Source organism: Geotrypetes seraphini, chromosome 1, assembly GCF_902459505.1.
Source record: "Geotrypetes seraphini chromosome 1, aGeoSer1.1, whole genome shotgun sequence".
NCBI classification, from domain to species: domain Eukaryota; kingdom Metazoa; phylum Chordata; class Amphibia; order Gymnophiona; family Dermophiidae; genus Geotrypetes; species Geotrypetes seraphini.
In genome coordinates, this window is record NC_047084.1 from 351,034,669 (window position 1) to 351,051,377 (window position 16,709).

Here is a 16,709-nt window from a genome sequence, read left to right on the forward strand (position 1 = left end):
ATTTATAGAACATCTCTTTTGGGGGACATTGTAAGTGTTTTTGGGAAATTCAAAATTCTTAAATTCAACTGTTTAATATAATTCTCCATATTTTCCATTTTCCTCAAAAGCACCAATTTGTCCTGAATAACTGAAGTACAAGAAGATTGAAATCGTTGAACAGATTGTTCAAGGGATTTAACTTTCTCCCCTTGGACTTTTAAGTCGTCTTCAAACTTTTGCATTTTTACAGTTTGATTTTGCACAAGTGGTGAGATTCCCAGACATATCTTGTGGAGGGAATCTAATGCAGTCCAAATTGATTCCAATGTAATTTCAGCAGGTCTCTTGAGGGGTTGAAGAATTGGCAGTTCCCCTCGCACTGCTGAGATTTCTGTAGCCTCTTTCGCTGTAGATAACCCGGCCGCAGAATCCGGGGGAGCCTGCAAGTCCGATAGCTCCGAAGATAGCGTTGCTTCCGCTGTTCGTGTTGCAGCCAGCATTTCCCTCTCACTCAGCTGCGAAGGAGGCGCTGGTCCTGTGGGGCTGAGCGAGATTTTGCATCTGACTCTGCAGGAACGCCCCAAAGTGAAGACTGGTGATCCGCTCCCTGCCGCGATAAGATAGGTTCTGGCAGTCGGGCTACTGCCTCTCTACCTCTTCTTTTAGGCGTAATGTTAAGCTCAGCAGAGCTATTAGGAAAATTTCAGATATCAAGCAGGAGCTGCAGTCACCACGTCCTACTACCAAGACGCCATCTTGTTTCTTCCTGACTCTCTTGTTCCAGACGTTGCCAGATTTCTGAAGGGTGCTCTTCAAATTCAACCACTTATCACACCACTTTTCCCTTCGTGTGGCTCAACAAGGTTCTCAGGGGCCTCACCAAGGGCTCCATTTGAGCCTTTGGAAGAAGCATCCCCGTTGGACTTGATGCTTGGGGCATTTTTCTGGTAGCAGTGTCCTCAGTGCGGCACGTTCGGAGATCCAAACTCTTTCTTGTTGAATTGCAGAGATTGGAGTCTCCCTATGCACTGATCCTTCTTTTCTGCAGAAGGTGGTGTCAGCATTTCCTGTAATCAGGAGGTCCATTTGCCTACGTTACATTCTACAAGTTCTAAGAAACAGGACCACATTTTACTCAAGTGGACATGAAACAAACTGTGCTTCTTTGCTATCTAAAGACCACCAGCGAGGTTAGGCTTTCTGACCATCTGTTTGTGCTGACTTATTCATCGAAGTGTGGCTCGCCCACTTCCAGGGCCACAGTCTCCAGATAGATCCATAAGGCCTTTTTGTCAGCCTACATTGTCTGTGGGAAACAATCCTCTGTTTTTGTTAGGGTGCATTCAACCAGAAGTGTAGCTTTATCATGGGCAGAAGCTAGGACAGTCTCTCCAGAGGAAATTTGTAGAGTGACTACTTAGTCCAAGCTACACACTTTTGCAGTTTTTTACAGGATGTGGTGGCAAAAGAAGACTTTGCTTATGGTTCCTCGGTGTTACAGGCCGGTTCAATCAGCACGCCCTAGATTCCTGAGACTGCTTTTGTACATCCCGTTTGTCTAGAATGACACACCTATTGCACTGGAAAAAGAGATTATTACATTACATTACATTACATTAGGGATTTCTATTCCGCCATTACCTTGCGGTTCAAGGCGGATTACAAAAGGTTAGTTTAAAAAAAAAACAGAGTTACAATGATTAGCTAGAGAGGTAAGTTGTAGATCTTATAAACATTTAGCAGGTTGTTGAGGGTGAGGTGGTTTGTAAAAGAGTTAATAGGTGGTCATAGTGGGAGTTCTTTTGTTATTATTAGTGCAGTAGTGGGTAGATCAAGTGTCAGTTTTAGAGTTACTAAGCGGTCGTGATGTTATTGCTGCTTCAGGAATTTCTTGAAAAGTGTGGTTTTTATTTCTTTTCTGAACGTCCTATAGTCTGGGGTGGTCATCAAGAGGTTGGAGATCTGGTTGTCCAGCCTTGCGGCTTGGGTGGCTAGGAGGCCGTCGTGTAGTTTTGTTCTTTTTACTTCCTTGATTGGGGGGGGGTATGAATGGGGCGTGCGTTTTTCTTTGTCTTGTAGTGGGTGCTTGTATGAGGCGATTGTTCAAGTATGATGGACTGTCTCCGTGTAGTGTTTTGAATAGTATGCAGTAGAATTTGAATTGGATTCTTTCTTGGATTGGAAGCCAATGTGAGTTGATGAAGGCTTCAGTGATGTGGTCATGTTTTTTCAATGAGTAGATGAGTCTCAAAGCTGTATTTTGGATTGTTTGGAGTTGTCTAATCGTAGTTGCAGGGCAAGGAAGGAAGAGGATGTTGCAGTAGTCCAATATCCCTAGTATTAGGGATTGTACTATAAGTTGGAATTGTGTTCTTTCAAAGAATTTTCGGACTTGTCTCAGATTTCTCATGATTGCGAATGATTTCTGAATTGTTTTATTTATTTGCGGTTGCATAGTGCAGCATCTGTCTATGGTCATGCCAAGTAGTTTTATGGTGGTTTGGATGGGATGTTTGATTGTGTTTATGTCTAAGTTGGTTGTGGTTTGGATCTTGTCATTTTCGAGAAGGATGAATTTGGTTTTGTCTTGGTTGAGTTTAAGTTTGTGATTTTTCATCCAGGTTGTGACTGTTTCAAGTGTTTGGTGAAGTTTGTCTGTCATGGTAGGTTTAGAGTGATCGTATGGGATGAGGATGGTGATGTCATCAGCATAACTATAGGTGGTTATGCCCATATTGTCCAGATGCGTTCCTAGAGAAGCAGTGTAGAGATTGAAGAGGGTGGGGGATAGTGGAGATCCTTGTGGTACGCCGCAGGGGTTTGACCAGGATTCTGACTTTTCTTTGTTTGATTTTACGCTGTAGGTTCTGAGTTTTAGGAATCCTTCAAACCAAGAGTATACTTTATCTGAGATGCCTATTGCGTCTAAGATCTGTAGAAGGATGTTGTGATCCACTAAGTCGAATGCCGCAGTTAAGTCCAGTTGTATGAGAAGCATTTTTTTCCCTGTGCTAAGGTGTTGTCTGACGGTATCCATAAGGGAGCCTAGTAGTGTCTCTGTACTGAAGTTTGTTCTGAAGCCTGATTGCATGGGGTGGAGTAGGTTGTGGTCATCTATGTAATTGGTGAGGAGTTTGGCTACTAGGCCTTCTATAATTTTGACATATAGCGGAATTGAGGCTATAGGTCTAAAGTTAGATGGGTGGTTTTGTGGTGCTTTTGGGTCTTTTTGGATTGGGGTGATGACGATTTTGCTGAGGTCAGCAGGGAATGTGCCTTCTGTGAGCGTGAATTGAATCCATTGAAGAATTGTGGTGCGGAATTTTACACTAGAGGTGGTGAGGAGATATGAGGGGCAATGGTTGAGGTCACAGGAGGCATGGCTGTATTTTTTGTAGAATTTGTTGAATTCTGACCATTGTATGTTGGGGAATTGAGTCCAAATTCTGTCTGCTGCAGTTGCCTCTTTTCCTGGAGGGTGGATTGTGATTGGGTTTTGATGGGATGGGTTAAGGATGAGAGTGGCTCTGGTGTTGGTAATTTTGTTCTTGAAGTGTTCTGCTAAGAGGGTGGGTGATGGTGGAGGAGTATTCGTGGTGGTTGTGTATGGTTTGGTGTCTGTTAATTCTTTCAGGATTTGGAATATTTTTTTGGAATCTTGGGTTTCCGTGCCTATGAGGTTAGTATAGTAGCTTTTCCTCTTATCCCTTAGTTGATTTTTGTATTGTTTGTTGATATTTTTCCATTCGGTTTTTGTTTGATCTTGGTTCTTTTTTCTCCATTTTCTTTCTAATCTTCTACACTGTCTTTTGAGTTGGAGTAATTCATTATCAAACCATTGGTCTGATTTCCTGCTGGTTCTGGTTTTGGTTTGTAGGGGGGCCAGATCATCAAGGATGTTGGTGGACACATTTTTCCAGTGGGAGATGAAGTTTTTTGGGTCGCAGTCTTGTATAGTTTCGTCTACATTTGACCAAAAGATGGTTGGGTCGATATGTTTGCGTGTGGTATATGTGGGTTTTTTTTGATTGGGGTGTGTGTTTGGTCATGGTCCAGTTGATGTTGAAGTTGTATGTGTAGTGGTCTGACCATAGGGATGGGGACCATGTTCTGTTAGGAGTTTGGATTGCTGGATTGGATGGTTGGTGAGTCATGAATGCAGCAATGTCCAGTTGATGACCTTTTTCATGGGTGGTTTGTGGGTTTAGGATCTGGAAGGATAAGGCTTTGAGGAAGGATAGACAGTTATTTGCTGGTGTGGAGGTTGTGTCTTCTAGGTGTAGGTTTAGGTCTCCTAGGATGAGGTTATATTCTGCTGTTAATGAGTTTTGGTAGATGAAGTTTTCAAATTCAGGTCTCACTGTGGTCCAGTTTCCTGGTGTTATGTAGCAGAGCAAGCAGTTTAGTGAGTTTTTTAGTGTTGGGTTTGTGAGATGACATGCTAGGAGATCCATTTGCGGGGTGGATGTTTTTTCAAGTATGTTTAGAGTTAGGGAATTCTTGAATATTATTGCTAGTCCTCCTCCTCTTTTTTTTTCTCTGCAGGTTACTGTTATTTTGTATCCCGGCGGGCATACTTCTTTTATTCTTGGGTCTGTGTCTGAGGTTAACCAGGTTTCAGTGAGGAACAGGCAGTCAAGTTTTTCTGTTTTTATCCAATTTTTTATGTTTTCTGTTTTGGGTCCTAGAGCTCTGATGTTGACATAGGCACATGTAAGGGAGGTCGTGTCAGTCTGGGGAATGTGTGTTGTTTCCGGGTATATGAGTGTTGTGGGAGATAGATGAGATTTTGTTTTCGGAAGTGTTGGTCTTCTTCTCCAGGTAACAGTGATGGAGTGTTGAGTGCTGGCGTGGTGGTTCGAGTTTCTTGATGTGATTATTCTTCTGTTGGGATGTTGGAAGTTGGTTGTACTGGAAGTTGTGGTTGTGGTGGGAAAGTTGTTTGCTGCTGCTTTCCAACTAGAAATGAGGAGGATTATCAGAAGGGTGGTTAGTGTGTGTGTATGCAAGGAGAGCTTCATTTTTGATGTCTGGTTCGGAGTGTTAGGTAGAAGGAATGGTTCTCCCTTTGAGTCCCAGCTGGATCGGGAGTGGCCGGTTTTTTCGTGCTGGGAGGAGGGGGAGGAGCGGGGATCTCACGCTCCTTACCTTATGTTGGAAGTCGGCAGGAGGTCCTGTGGAGTGGTGTTCCCGGTTCCTAGGTCCGCAAGTGCTCCTCTCAGGTGCTCCACGGAGACACTCACTAAGGCGCCGTTGACCCAGGGTCGAATTAAATATGGTGTCCTCCTGCGGGAACGGGGGGCGGAGCAGGGCTCCCACGCCGGCCCGTTCGAGCTGGCTTGTGTGGTGTTGGCGACGGGTTTGTCTTTTTGAGATGGTGTCCTCCTGCGGGAACGGGGGGGGCGGAGCAGGGCTCTCACGCCGGCCCGTTCGAGCTGGCTTGTGTGGTGCTGGCGTCGGGTTTGTCTTTTTAAGGTGGTGTCCTCCTGCGGGAACGGGGGGGCGGAGCAGGGCTCCCACGCCGGCCCGTTCGAGCTGGCTTGTGTGGTGCTGGCGTCGAGTTTGTCTTTTTAAGGTGGTGTCCTCCTGCGGGAACGGGGGGGCGGAGCAGGGCTCCCACGCCGGCCCGTTCGAGCTGGCTTGTGTGGTGCTGGCGTCGGGTTTGTCTTTTTAAGATGGTGTCCTCCTTTTCAGTTACACCTTAGGCTCTTTTATTTGTCCTTTGTTTTAGAGGGATGAGTGTATGACTTTGGATTTCATGTTTATCGCTAGGAGTCTTTTGGGGCTGGTGGAGTCCTGTTGAGGCTGGTTACAGTGGTGGCTGGTTACTGTGGTGGAGTTCAATAGGCTCTTCGGGTTGGGACGGGTTACTTCCTTAGTTGGCGCTTCACGAAGGCGCTCACAAAGGCGCAGGCGCCTTTGTCGTGCGCCTTCGTCGGCACGCCGAATGGCTGCACGCCGTTGGGGAGTTCTTTTTAAGTCTCCCGAAGACTCTGGCGATGCGGGGGAGGGGCGGAGCAAGGGCTCCCACGCTCCTCTCCTCTCCTGTATGCTTGTGCAGCAGAAAGGCTGCAAAATCGGTGGGGAGTTCTTTTTAAGTCTCCCGAAGACTCTGGCGATGCGGGGGAGGGGCGGAGCAAGGGCTCCCACGCTCCTCTCCTCTCCTGTATGCTTGTGCAGCAGAAAGGCTGCAAAATCGGTGGGGAGTTCTTTTTAAGTCTCCCGAAGACTGGCGATGCGGGGGAGGGGCGGAGCAAGGGCTCCCACGCTCCTCTCCTCTCCTGTATGCTTGTGCAGCAGAAAGGCTGCAAAATCGGTGGGGAGTTCTTTTTAAGTCTCCCGAAGACTCTGGCGATGCGGGGGAGGGGCGGAGCTAGGGCTCCCACGCTCCTCTCCTCTCCTGTATGCTTGTGCAGCAGAAAGGCTGCAAAATCGGTGGGGAGTTCTTTTTAAGTCTCCCGAAGACTCTGGCGATGCGGGGGAGGGGCGGAGCAAGGGCTCCCACGCTCCTCTCCTCTCCTGTATGCTTGTGCATTATGTCCTTACCTTGATAATCTTTTCCAGTAGATAGGTATGTCATTCTAGACTCCCGCCCTGCCTTTCCTGTGCCTGCCTGCTGTTTCATTCTGTATATGCTTCTCCAAGTTGGATCTTGGATACCAGTCAGCTCTTTGGACCCTAAAGAATACTGTATAATATGTTTTAGTGTCTACAGGGGTACTTCTTGTGCTCCTTTGATGTTTCTGTTGGCTGTTGCTAGCTCATTACATGTTACAGTGTATATGTTAAAGTATATGTTGGGATATCCCCTCTTTGTCCTTACTTAATCGGTTGGAGCTCTAGCATGCTGGGTACTAACTACAGGTGGCAGTAGAGCTCACAGTGAAGTAGGAGGGACACAGAAAAAATCTAGAGTGGTTTCCTTCTGCGGATGGATCATAGCCATGGGGTAATAACCCGCTTGTCTAGAATGACACACCTATCTATTGGAAAATATATTATCAAGGTAAGAACATAATCTCTTTTTAAACCCTGGTAAACTAACTGCTTTTACCACATTCTCCAACAGCAAATTCCAGAGTTTAATTACATGTTGATTGAAGAAATATTTTTTCTGATTTGGTTTAAATTTATTACTTAGTAGCTTCATTGTATACCCCCTGGTCCTTGTATTTTTGAAAAGAATAAACAAGCGAGTCATGTCTACCCGTTCCAATTCACTTACTCTCCCTGATATTCAGCCAAAAGCGGTCAGCCTGTTTGTAAATGCTGATCGCCGCAGGCTAAATTATCCAGTGATATTCAGTGCCAGGCCATATCCGGACACTAGCACTGAATAGCATAATTTTGGCCTGGCCATCCAGAGCTTATGCCTGCCATCTAGTATTGAGCTGGGGGCTACATAAGGATTATGCGACCCTGGCTGAATATCAGGCTGCCCATATAAGTTTTATTTATTTGTAAGCTAAAAAAAAATAAAAATTCCCCTGAACAGATCCCCCCTGCTCTCCTGCAGGAAGGTCCTTGAAGGATCCCACGCCCTATTGTCTTGATAGGCCCTCTTGGGGGTGGTCCAGTCGGAGCAGGAGTGCAGCCCCCTCACTCCTTTCCATTGCTGTGGCTCAGCAAAATGGCTGGCCTAAATTCACCTGTTCTTATGTAGACCCTGGCTGAATGTCGTTGGTGCCCACATAAGCGCTGGCTCCTTCCCAGCACCACCCACTGGCCACTCCTGACCAGCCCACTTCTTGGGGGGGGGTCATTTAGAGCTGATATTCAGCAGCACTACCCGACTTAGTGTTGCTGAATATCGGTATTTGGGCGGTGATAGGCAATTTAAGCGGGCCAGAGCCTCTCTGGCTCACTTAAATCACTCTGAATATCAGCCTCTCAGTGTTTTATAGACCTGTATTATATTTTCCCCCTCGGACATCTCTTCTCCAAGCTGAGAAGCCTTAGCCTCTTTAGCCTTTTCTCAAAGGGAATCGTCCCATTCCCTTTATCATTTCCATTGCCCGTTTCTGTACCTTTTCTAATTCTGCTATATATCTTGTTTGAGATGTGATAACTAGTTGGAGCACATCCCCTGTCTTTACAGAATTCAGGAAACAGCAGAATGAAGTTTTGTCTTGAGGTATCCAGTTCATTGAAGGTTGACTTTGATTTCTTTTTCTTTCAGACATACAGAAGCATGTGCCCTGCTATCAACTTTTCAGGTTAGTAATTTATTTAGTAAATTTTATGTTCCACTAATAAGGATTCCCGTGCCTGCCAATAAAAAAGCATTGATGTTTTCTTACATAAAACAGTATCTAAAAACACCCAAAATAATCAAACATTAGAAACTAATCCTAGTATCTATACTAGATGATCTTCAAAGAAACCGAATAAGGGGATTTGCCTCAGTGTTAGATTTCTCAGCAGCTTTTGACACTGTGGATCACAATGATTATGCTAGCATGGCTCCCAGAAACAGGTATTGGTGGTTTAGACCCGACTGTTTATGTATTTTTTTACACACTTATAAGAACATATGAATTGCCGCTTCTGGGTCAGACCGGTGGTCCATCGTGCCCAGCAGTCCGCTCATGGGGAACTTGTCTAACTTTGTGTTGAATCCCTGGAGGATATTTTCCCCTATAACAGCCTCCGGAACAGCGTTCCAGTTTTCTACCAATCTCCGGATGAAGAAGAACTTCCTTACGTTTGTACGGAATCTATCCCCTTTTAACTTTAGAGAGTGCCCTCTCGTTCTCTCTACTAAGTCCATTCCCTTCATTATCCTGAATGTTTCTATCATATCCCCTCTCAGTCTCCTCTTTTCAAGGGAGAAGAGGCCCAGTTTCTCTAATCACTCACTGTACATCCTGTATGTCCTTTTCCTCTTGTCTGGTGAGTTCTGTCAGTCTTGTACTCATCTCCCTATACTTAATTTTAATCGTCATTGTTTTATTTTATCTTATACGATATGATTTTTATACAATATTTGTTGTAAACTGTTTAGCTATTTCTTGATAGACGGTATATCAAATACAAATAAATTTGGACACTTTAGTGCCGGTGTTAGGATTTGAGCATTGACCCTTTATTGCACTGGCCTTCATTCCCTCCCCCATCCCCACCAAGCTCATCAAAACAACCCAGGGAAAGCTTTAAAGGTATGTGGCATTAGGTTGTGAGTGAATACAGAAACTAAATGAATGTTCTTGCAAGCCACGTAGGACTAGATGCACTAAAGTCAGTAATCATCAGTAAACCTTTTTTTACAGCTTTAGCAACAATTGCTTTTATTGACCCGATTCACAAAATGGCCCATGGCGTGTTTTACTCCTCAATCGCTCATTTTCTGATCTGACCCTGCAAATTAGCTAAAACCCCATGCAAAGTAGCCAAGCGATTGATGCACTAGCATCACTTGGCTATGCAAAAAAACCCCAAAAACCACAGGGGTTTTAGTGATCATAAAAAACCGACAGGTCTTCCTGTTGTTGTTTTTTTTTCTTTTTTTTCAATGGCAGAGATATTTTGTGTCTGTTACACATGCAAAATAACTGCCATTGGAAAAAAAAGTACCCCATTTCTGATGACGGCCCTACCCAACAAACATAGCACTAGGAAACCCCCCTCCCAAGAGAGAAAATTGGCAGGAAGGATGCCCACTCCCTCCTGCCATGCTGATCCCACTCCCCCACTAGAGAAAATGTAGGCCTCCCTCCTGAACCATCGCCCACCCTCCCCCTTCCTCCTGAAAAAAAGGCAGGAGGAATGCCCATGCCCTCCTGCCAACGGAGCCCACCCCCAAACCATTGCCTACTCTCCCCTTCCTCCTGAAAAAAAGTAAAAAAGTAGGAGGGATGTCCCCTCCCTCCTGCCACCAGATGCTTCCAAGAACACCACCCCTACTCCACGAAACCCCCCTCCCCCCGTACATTTGATAGACATTGGAAGCTGGAGGGAAGCATGGTCCCCTCAGCTCTGAGACTCACCCGTCAAAATGACGGGCCTTCCCCTCTTTGGTGCACCATGTGATACACGGGGAGGAGCCTAAGACCCTGATTGGCTCAGATGCCTGAGGCTACTCCCAATGGAAGGAACCATAGGCATCTGAGCCAATCAGGCCCTTAGGCTCCTTCCTCTGTATCCCATGTGATGCACAGGGAGGGGCCTAAGGTCTGACATCTGAGCAAATCAGGATCTTAGGTGTCACCCCCATTCATCACATGAGATACAGAGGGAGGAACCTAATGCCTTGATTGGCTCAGATGCCTTAGGCCCATCCCATGCCTTAAGCTTGTCCCAAGGGGAGGGGTCTTAGGTGTCTGAGCCAATCAGGCCCTTAGGCTCCTTCCCGTGCATCACATGGTGGAAGGCCCGTCATTTTCAACGGGCAGGTCTTGGAGCTGGAGGGATCGTGCTTCTCTCCAGCTCCCAACATCTACCAAAGGTATGGGGGGGGTTGGGGAGTGGGAGTGGGGGTGGTGTTTGGGGGAGCATCCGGTGGCAGGAGGAAATGGGTATCCCTCCTGACTTTTTTTTTTTCAGGAGGGAGGGGATGGTTTGGGGGGGCTTCCCTCCTGCCAATTTTCTCTTATGGGGGGAGGTGGAGACAGCATGGCAGGAGGGAGTGGACATCCCTCCTGCCATTTTCGCTGCTGTGGGGGGAGTGGGGAGGCTGGTTGGCTCCTGGTGCCAATATGTCGGAGAGGGCTTTTTTTTCATTTAATGGATCAGATATTGTACATGTGTAACACGCACAACATCTGTCCATTAAAAAGAAAAATATATTTCCTTTCCCGAACAGCTGAGTAGCAGGAGGCTGCTTTCAGAGTTTCCCCGGCCTCTCAGCTGCTCGGGCTTCCCTTTGCCGGCTTTGCACATGTGTGAGAGTTGCTCTCACATCGATCAATTGGACGAGAGAGACTCGAACCTCCGCGCAAATCATTTGTATGCAGTCATTTTGGTACATCGATCGCTCTTCTGCAGTCGGCCAGAGAATCGGCCAACAGTGATCCAGTCGGTATTAACGATTATGTTTAGTGCATCCAGGCCATAGTGGCTTTTCCTGTGTCTGGGTTGTATATGAGGAGCAGAGCCCATAAGTTTGTTTAGGCCTATGCTTGCTTGCTTGCAACCTTCTGCTGCCATATCCAGATCAGTCCTTGAAGTTTCCCTTGGCCACCTCCAGGAGGTATGTTCATCAGGCCTGAATTTACACAGAAGCATGTTAGGTTTCTGGCTAGGGTAGCAATGTTCCCCACCCTCATCAGTTCCTCAGTCTTAAGAGTTTCACTCCAGCAGTGGTGGTATCACACTACAGGGACTAAATGCAGGGGATTTTTTTTTTTCTTGAAGTGAAGTCCTTAGATGCAGACTGATGTAATTTTCATCCTTACTGCACACTGACACCATTGCTGGAATAGAGCCCCTCAAGTCAATGGGAATGACAATGGAAGCAAAGGGTTCAGAGGCCTGTTTGGAGGGGGGGGGCACTGCCTTTTCAGGGTCTGTATAGAATGGTGCTTTCCTCATCTCCCATAACAAGTAATTGTACAGATACTCGTAAGAATATAATAGCCAATATAATATAATAGCCAATGGTCTGTCTAGCCCAGTATCCTATTTACACAGTGCTCAATCCAGATCACAAATTTCTAGCAGAAACCCAAATAATAGAACATTCAATACTGCCGATTCCAGAGTTTATCAGTGGCTTTCCCCATGTCTGCCTTAATAGTAGATGATGGACATTTCCTCCAGGAACTTGTCCAAAACTTTTTTTTTAAACCTAGCTATGCTAACTGTTGTTTAACACACATTCTCTGGCAATGAATTCCAGAGCTTAACTATTTGTTGAGTGAAAAAGTATTTCTTCCTGTTTGTTATAAAGGTATTTCCCTATTACCTCATTGAGTGTCCCCTAGTCTTTGTAATGTTTGAAAGAGTAAAAAAATCAATTCACTTTTACCCGTTCTACACCACTCAGGATTTTGTAGACCTCAGTCATATTGAAGTAAAAATAAGGAACACCACCTGAGAGAAGAGGCAACCAAAACCAAAAATAGAAAGGTTAGTACTTTGGGGTGGGGGTATATTAGTGAAGATAGAAAATAGATCAAATAAACGAAACAAGAAAAATTATACAAAAAATTAGGACTAACCCATATTTTGAAGAACTGACTTTTCTCTCAGGACTGAGTGGAAGTGTTTTCTCTCCTTTCTTTTCTCTGAGATTTGTTTCATACTACAGTGCACTTATTATACCTCTTGCCTCCAACTTTTCCAGTTTCTACAACTCGGCTGGTGAACTGAATCTGAAAGCCCTGAAGAAAATACTTCTTAGTTGTAAAAAGGTATATATGACTCTTCCTTTTTTTTTTGCTGCCTCTTAGGGTACCATCAATCAGCAGTAGAAGTCCATTTCCAACTAGATAAATCTAATTCTCCGAGGACAAGTAGGCAGTATATTCCCACATAATGGGTGTTGTCCATGGAGCTTGGCAAGGACATGTACCAAAGTGTACTGTCACTTTGAAACTTAGCACTGTCCATACCGCACATGCATCTTCCCGCCCGACGTCAGCTTGCAGGACGTTCAGTTCTTCATTTTCCACAAAGCAAAGAAGTCTTGTTTTTCAACACACCTGTGTGCAGTAAACATTTTCACTTTAGGTGTCTTCCCGTAGCTTATTTTTTTCTTTATATTTTTTCGTTTCATTTTAGTTAATACATTTCTCTCTTCAGTTTTCATGTTTTCATTTTTTTGGACCTATGAGCAGCTTTTTTGCCCTCCAACTCAGCCGGGAGCATCAACTGCTTTTTGGGTACAGTTCTATTCAACCTTCCCTATGATTGAGCTCTTTGATTTAATGACTGTGGTCTTCCTATTAATGTCCCCAACGCCCAGTAGATTCAAGAAGTATTCTCGATATAACAGAACCATTTCAGGTTCAGATCCTCCATCTCACAACTGGTATGTGCAGTGCATTGTTGGCAATGATGGATGTATCTGCATTGTACACCAATGTTCCACAAAATGAGGCAATACTGATTGTTGATGAAGTGTTGCGACAGAGGGCTGACTGTGACCAAAGGATTTCTACTGAATTTTTGGTACAACTGACAGAGCTTGTTATAAAAAGAAACTATTTCTGGTTTAAAGATAAGTTTTTTGAACAAATTCATGGAGTGGCCATGGGGGCTAAGCTCACCCTGTCAGTTCCATCTCTATATATGGCTAAATTTGAAGCAAATGTTATATATCCCTTCCACCATTTTCAAAAGATGCAAGCATGGAAGCGCTAACTGGATGATATATTTTTTCTTTGGAAAGGTACATCTGAAGAATTGTGAGATTTTCATAGTTGGCTGAATGCTCAGAATTCAGATTTGAAATTCAAGATGAAATTCCATACTATATCTATTGAATATTTTGGATTTGCTAAGTTTTAAGCAAAATATGAGAGACTATGTACAACTCTATATAGGAAGCCGTTTGAAAGAAATATGCTGCTGCGCTTCCAAAGTTTCCACCCATATTATTTAAAATATAACCTTCAAGTGATGTATTTAATCTTAAATGTTTTATTAATTGTACACTTGATGTAAGTTTTTAAAATGAATAAAGAATTACAAAATATATATATATATATAACCTTCTTGTTAGCCAAGTCGTGCGCTTGCGTAGAATATGTACGTCCCTGTCAGATTTTATGGTAAGGATATTTTTATTGAGCAAGTGAAAACTGATACAAAGCATTGAAGCAAAAAACAAAACAGCTCAACATTTTAGGCAAACAAAACCAACCCCCAAAGATCGTAATCCTTCCCAACATCCCCCTCCCTCCCTAAAGAAACCCACCCTGTCAGATTTTAAAGCATGAGGTACAATTTGCATATAAATGCTCTAAGAACATCGGGAAGATCATGTATAATGCTAAATATGTTACAGGCATTGCAGAAAAGGGTGGCGAGCATGATTGCTGTGGTGCAAGCTTAATATACAAGGACTCTTTTGGATTGACCCTATCTCTGGGAGAAAATTTTTTTCCTAATGTAACTCTGACTATAATAGTGTTTCCCTAGCAACAGCAGCAGATGAATCCAGAGACCAATGGGATAGCTCACATTTACCAGCAGGTGGAGATAGAGAAACTGATTAACAGGTGTTCTTATTGGCTGGCACTCCTCCTGTCTCATCAGTATGCTCTATCTCCCAGCAGGGGAAAGTCGCTATTCCAATTGCTCCTGGATTCTGACTATGGCTGGAAATTCTATTTCTCCTGTTGAGATTCTTTCTCTTCAGTGAAACAGGGGTGTCCGGCTGAACGGTGCCGGCTTTAGAGGTTACACTTGGGCCCCCCCCTTGTCCCTGCCTCACCCTCCCTCCAATGATAGAGGGTCTGCCCTGGTCCCTATTTTTTCTTCTTTCCCATAAAAAAAAAAGGGGACTACACAGCTGAATTTTTGCCCTGCTCGTGCTGGGCAGCCGGTATTACCGGCGTCTACCGGCACTATTCAGTAGATTGTGAGTATGTGTTTTATTCTACTGGTCTTTGAACTTTGTGGTTGTGTGAGAGCTGTGGGTTCTTGACTATGGCAGTTTTGTTTTGTGGTGGAATGTGTTTTTATATGAGGTTGCTTCAGTAAGGTGGCCTCTGTATTCCCGCGCATAAGTAAGGAGAGCTTCTTTTCTTGCCCTGGCGCTTGGGCTGTGGGGTTGGTAGTTTCTGGGACATTGTTTTCTTGAGGCTGCCACGGCCCGTGGGGAAATGCAACTGTGTGGCTCTCGGTGTGGCCGCAGGGATGTGAGGACGGCTCCGGGTGTGTTATACAATATCTGAACTGGAGCTGAATCTTTCTGTAGCGCGGGTGGTGCGAGCTTGTGCTCCCCTGCTGTTGGGGAGCCATGCGCCTTTTCCCCTTTCCTCCCCGAGATGTGTTTTGCAATGTTTATTACAATTTGTGGAGAATGCGGCTGCACTGTTATATTTATATATATATATGCTTCGGCTATGGGCTCCGAGTCTGTTGTGAGCGGCAATGTTCTCGGAGCCGGCCTGTTTTGGCGCGAAACAGTCCGCGCTTGGGTCGCCAGCACCGCATTACTCGGGGAGTTATTCTAGGCGGCTGACTTTCTCAGCGCGGGCCTCGACGTCTGCTTTGCGGGGCGGTGTGCTTCTGTTTTGACTATGAGCTCCCGGTCTATTTTGTACAGCGCTGTTGGGGGAGCCAGCTGGTTTTGATTCTGGCGGGAAAGTGCCCGCGCTTGGGCCCCCAGCGCCGCGGGGTTCAGTGACTCATGTCCTGCAGCTGACTTTTAAGCGTGTACCGCGGCTTCTTTTTGTTTCGGGGTTGGATCGTCAGCCCTGTTGGAAACAGCTTTGCCCCGTATTGCAGTGCTCAAGTTTGCTGTGGTGTATATTCCACAGGCTTCTCTTACCAAAAAAAAATGCAGCTGGTTGTTCTTGGGGGCTGTCCATTTATTTCCCTAGGCACTTACAGCACAGTTACTTACCGTAACAGTTGTTATCCAGGGACAGCAGGCAGATATTCCCACACATGGGTGACGTCACCGACGGAGCCCCACAGCGGACAGCCTCGAAAGCAAACTTGCTTGAAGATCTCGAACTTTCGAGCACTGCACCGCGCCTGCGCGCGTGCCTTCCCGCCCGAACTAGGGGGCGCATCTCCTGAGAGGATCCTCAGTTCAGATACCTAGCCAAGAAGCCAACCAGGGGAGGTGGGAGGGTTGTGGGAATATCTGCCTGCTGTCCCTGGATAACAACTGTTACGGTAAGTAACTGTGCTTTATCCCAGGACAAGCAGGCAGCATATTCCCACACATGGGTGACCTCCAAGCTAAGTAAAAAGGGATGGAGGGAAGTTGGCATTTTACGAAAAAAGATTTTGCAAAACAGATTGGCCAAAATGGCCATCCCTCCTGGATAAGGTATCCAGACAATAATGAGAGGTGAAAGTATGAACCGAGGACCAAGTGGCAGCCTTGCAGATTTCCTCAATAGGAGTTGATCGGAGGAAAGCTACAGATGCCGCCATAGCTCTAACTTTGTGGCCCGTCACTCGACCTTGCAGAGGAAGACCAGCCTGAGCATAGCAGAAAGAAATGCAAGCAGCCATCCAGTTGGAGATTGTGCGTTTTAATATAGGACGTCCCAACCTGTTCGGATCAAATGATATGAAAAGTTGAGGAGATGTTCTATGAAGTTGAGTGCGTTGGAGGTAGAAAGCCAAAGCACGTTTACAGTTCAAGGTATGAAGAGCCGCCTCTCCTGGATGAGAATGAGGCTTTGGAAAAAATACAGGCAGAACAATAGACTGATTGATATGAAATTCTGAAACAACTTTAGGCAAGAATTTAGGATGAGTACGGAGAACAACCTTGTCATGGTGAAAAACTGTGTAAGGTGGATCTGCAACCAGCGCTTGTAACTCACTGATACGTCGAGCAGAAGTGAGGACGATCAGGAAAACAGCTTTCCAAGTGAGATACTTGAGATGAGCTTTGTCAAGTGGTTCAAAAGGAGATTTAATAAGTTGAGCTAAAACAACATTGAGATCCCAAACCACAGGAGGTGGTTTAGGAGGTGGATGGAGATTAATAAGTCCTTTCATAAAGCGAGAAATCATAGGATGTGCAGAAAGGGGTTTTCAATCCAAGGGCTGATGAAAAGCAGCTATAGCACTAAGGTGGACTCGGATAGATGTAG

General features: G+C 45.2%; 1 protein-coding gene across 5 annotated transcripts in view; it reads left to right on the plus strand.

The window, feature by feature from the left end:
• ABRAXAS1 (abraxas 1, BRCA1 A complex subunit) overlaps positions 1 to 16,709 on the plus strand; it is a 124,873-nt gene that overhangs the window by 45,137 nt on the left and 63,027 nt on the right. For all 5 annotated transcript variants that reach the window (XM_033963790.1, XM_033963762.1, XM_033963753.1 and 2 more), the window contains exons 3-4: positions 8,162 to 8,198; positions 12,266 to 12,332. In XM_033963790.1, the coding sequence (XP_033819681.1) occupies positions 8,162 to 8,198; positions 12,266 to 12,332 (104 nt within the window). The remainder of the gene's footprint in view (positions 1 to 8,161; positions 8,199 to 12,265; positions 12,333 to 16,709) is intronic.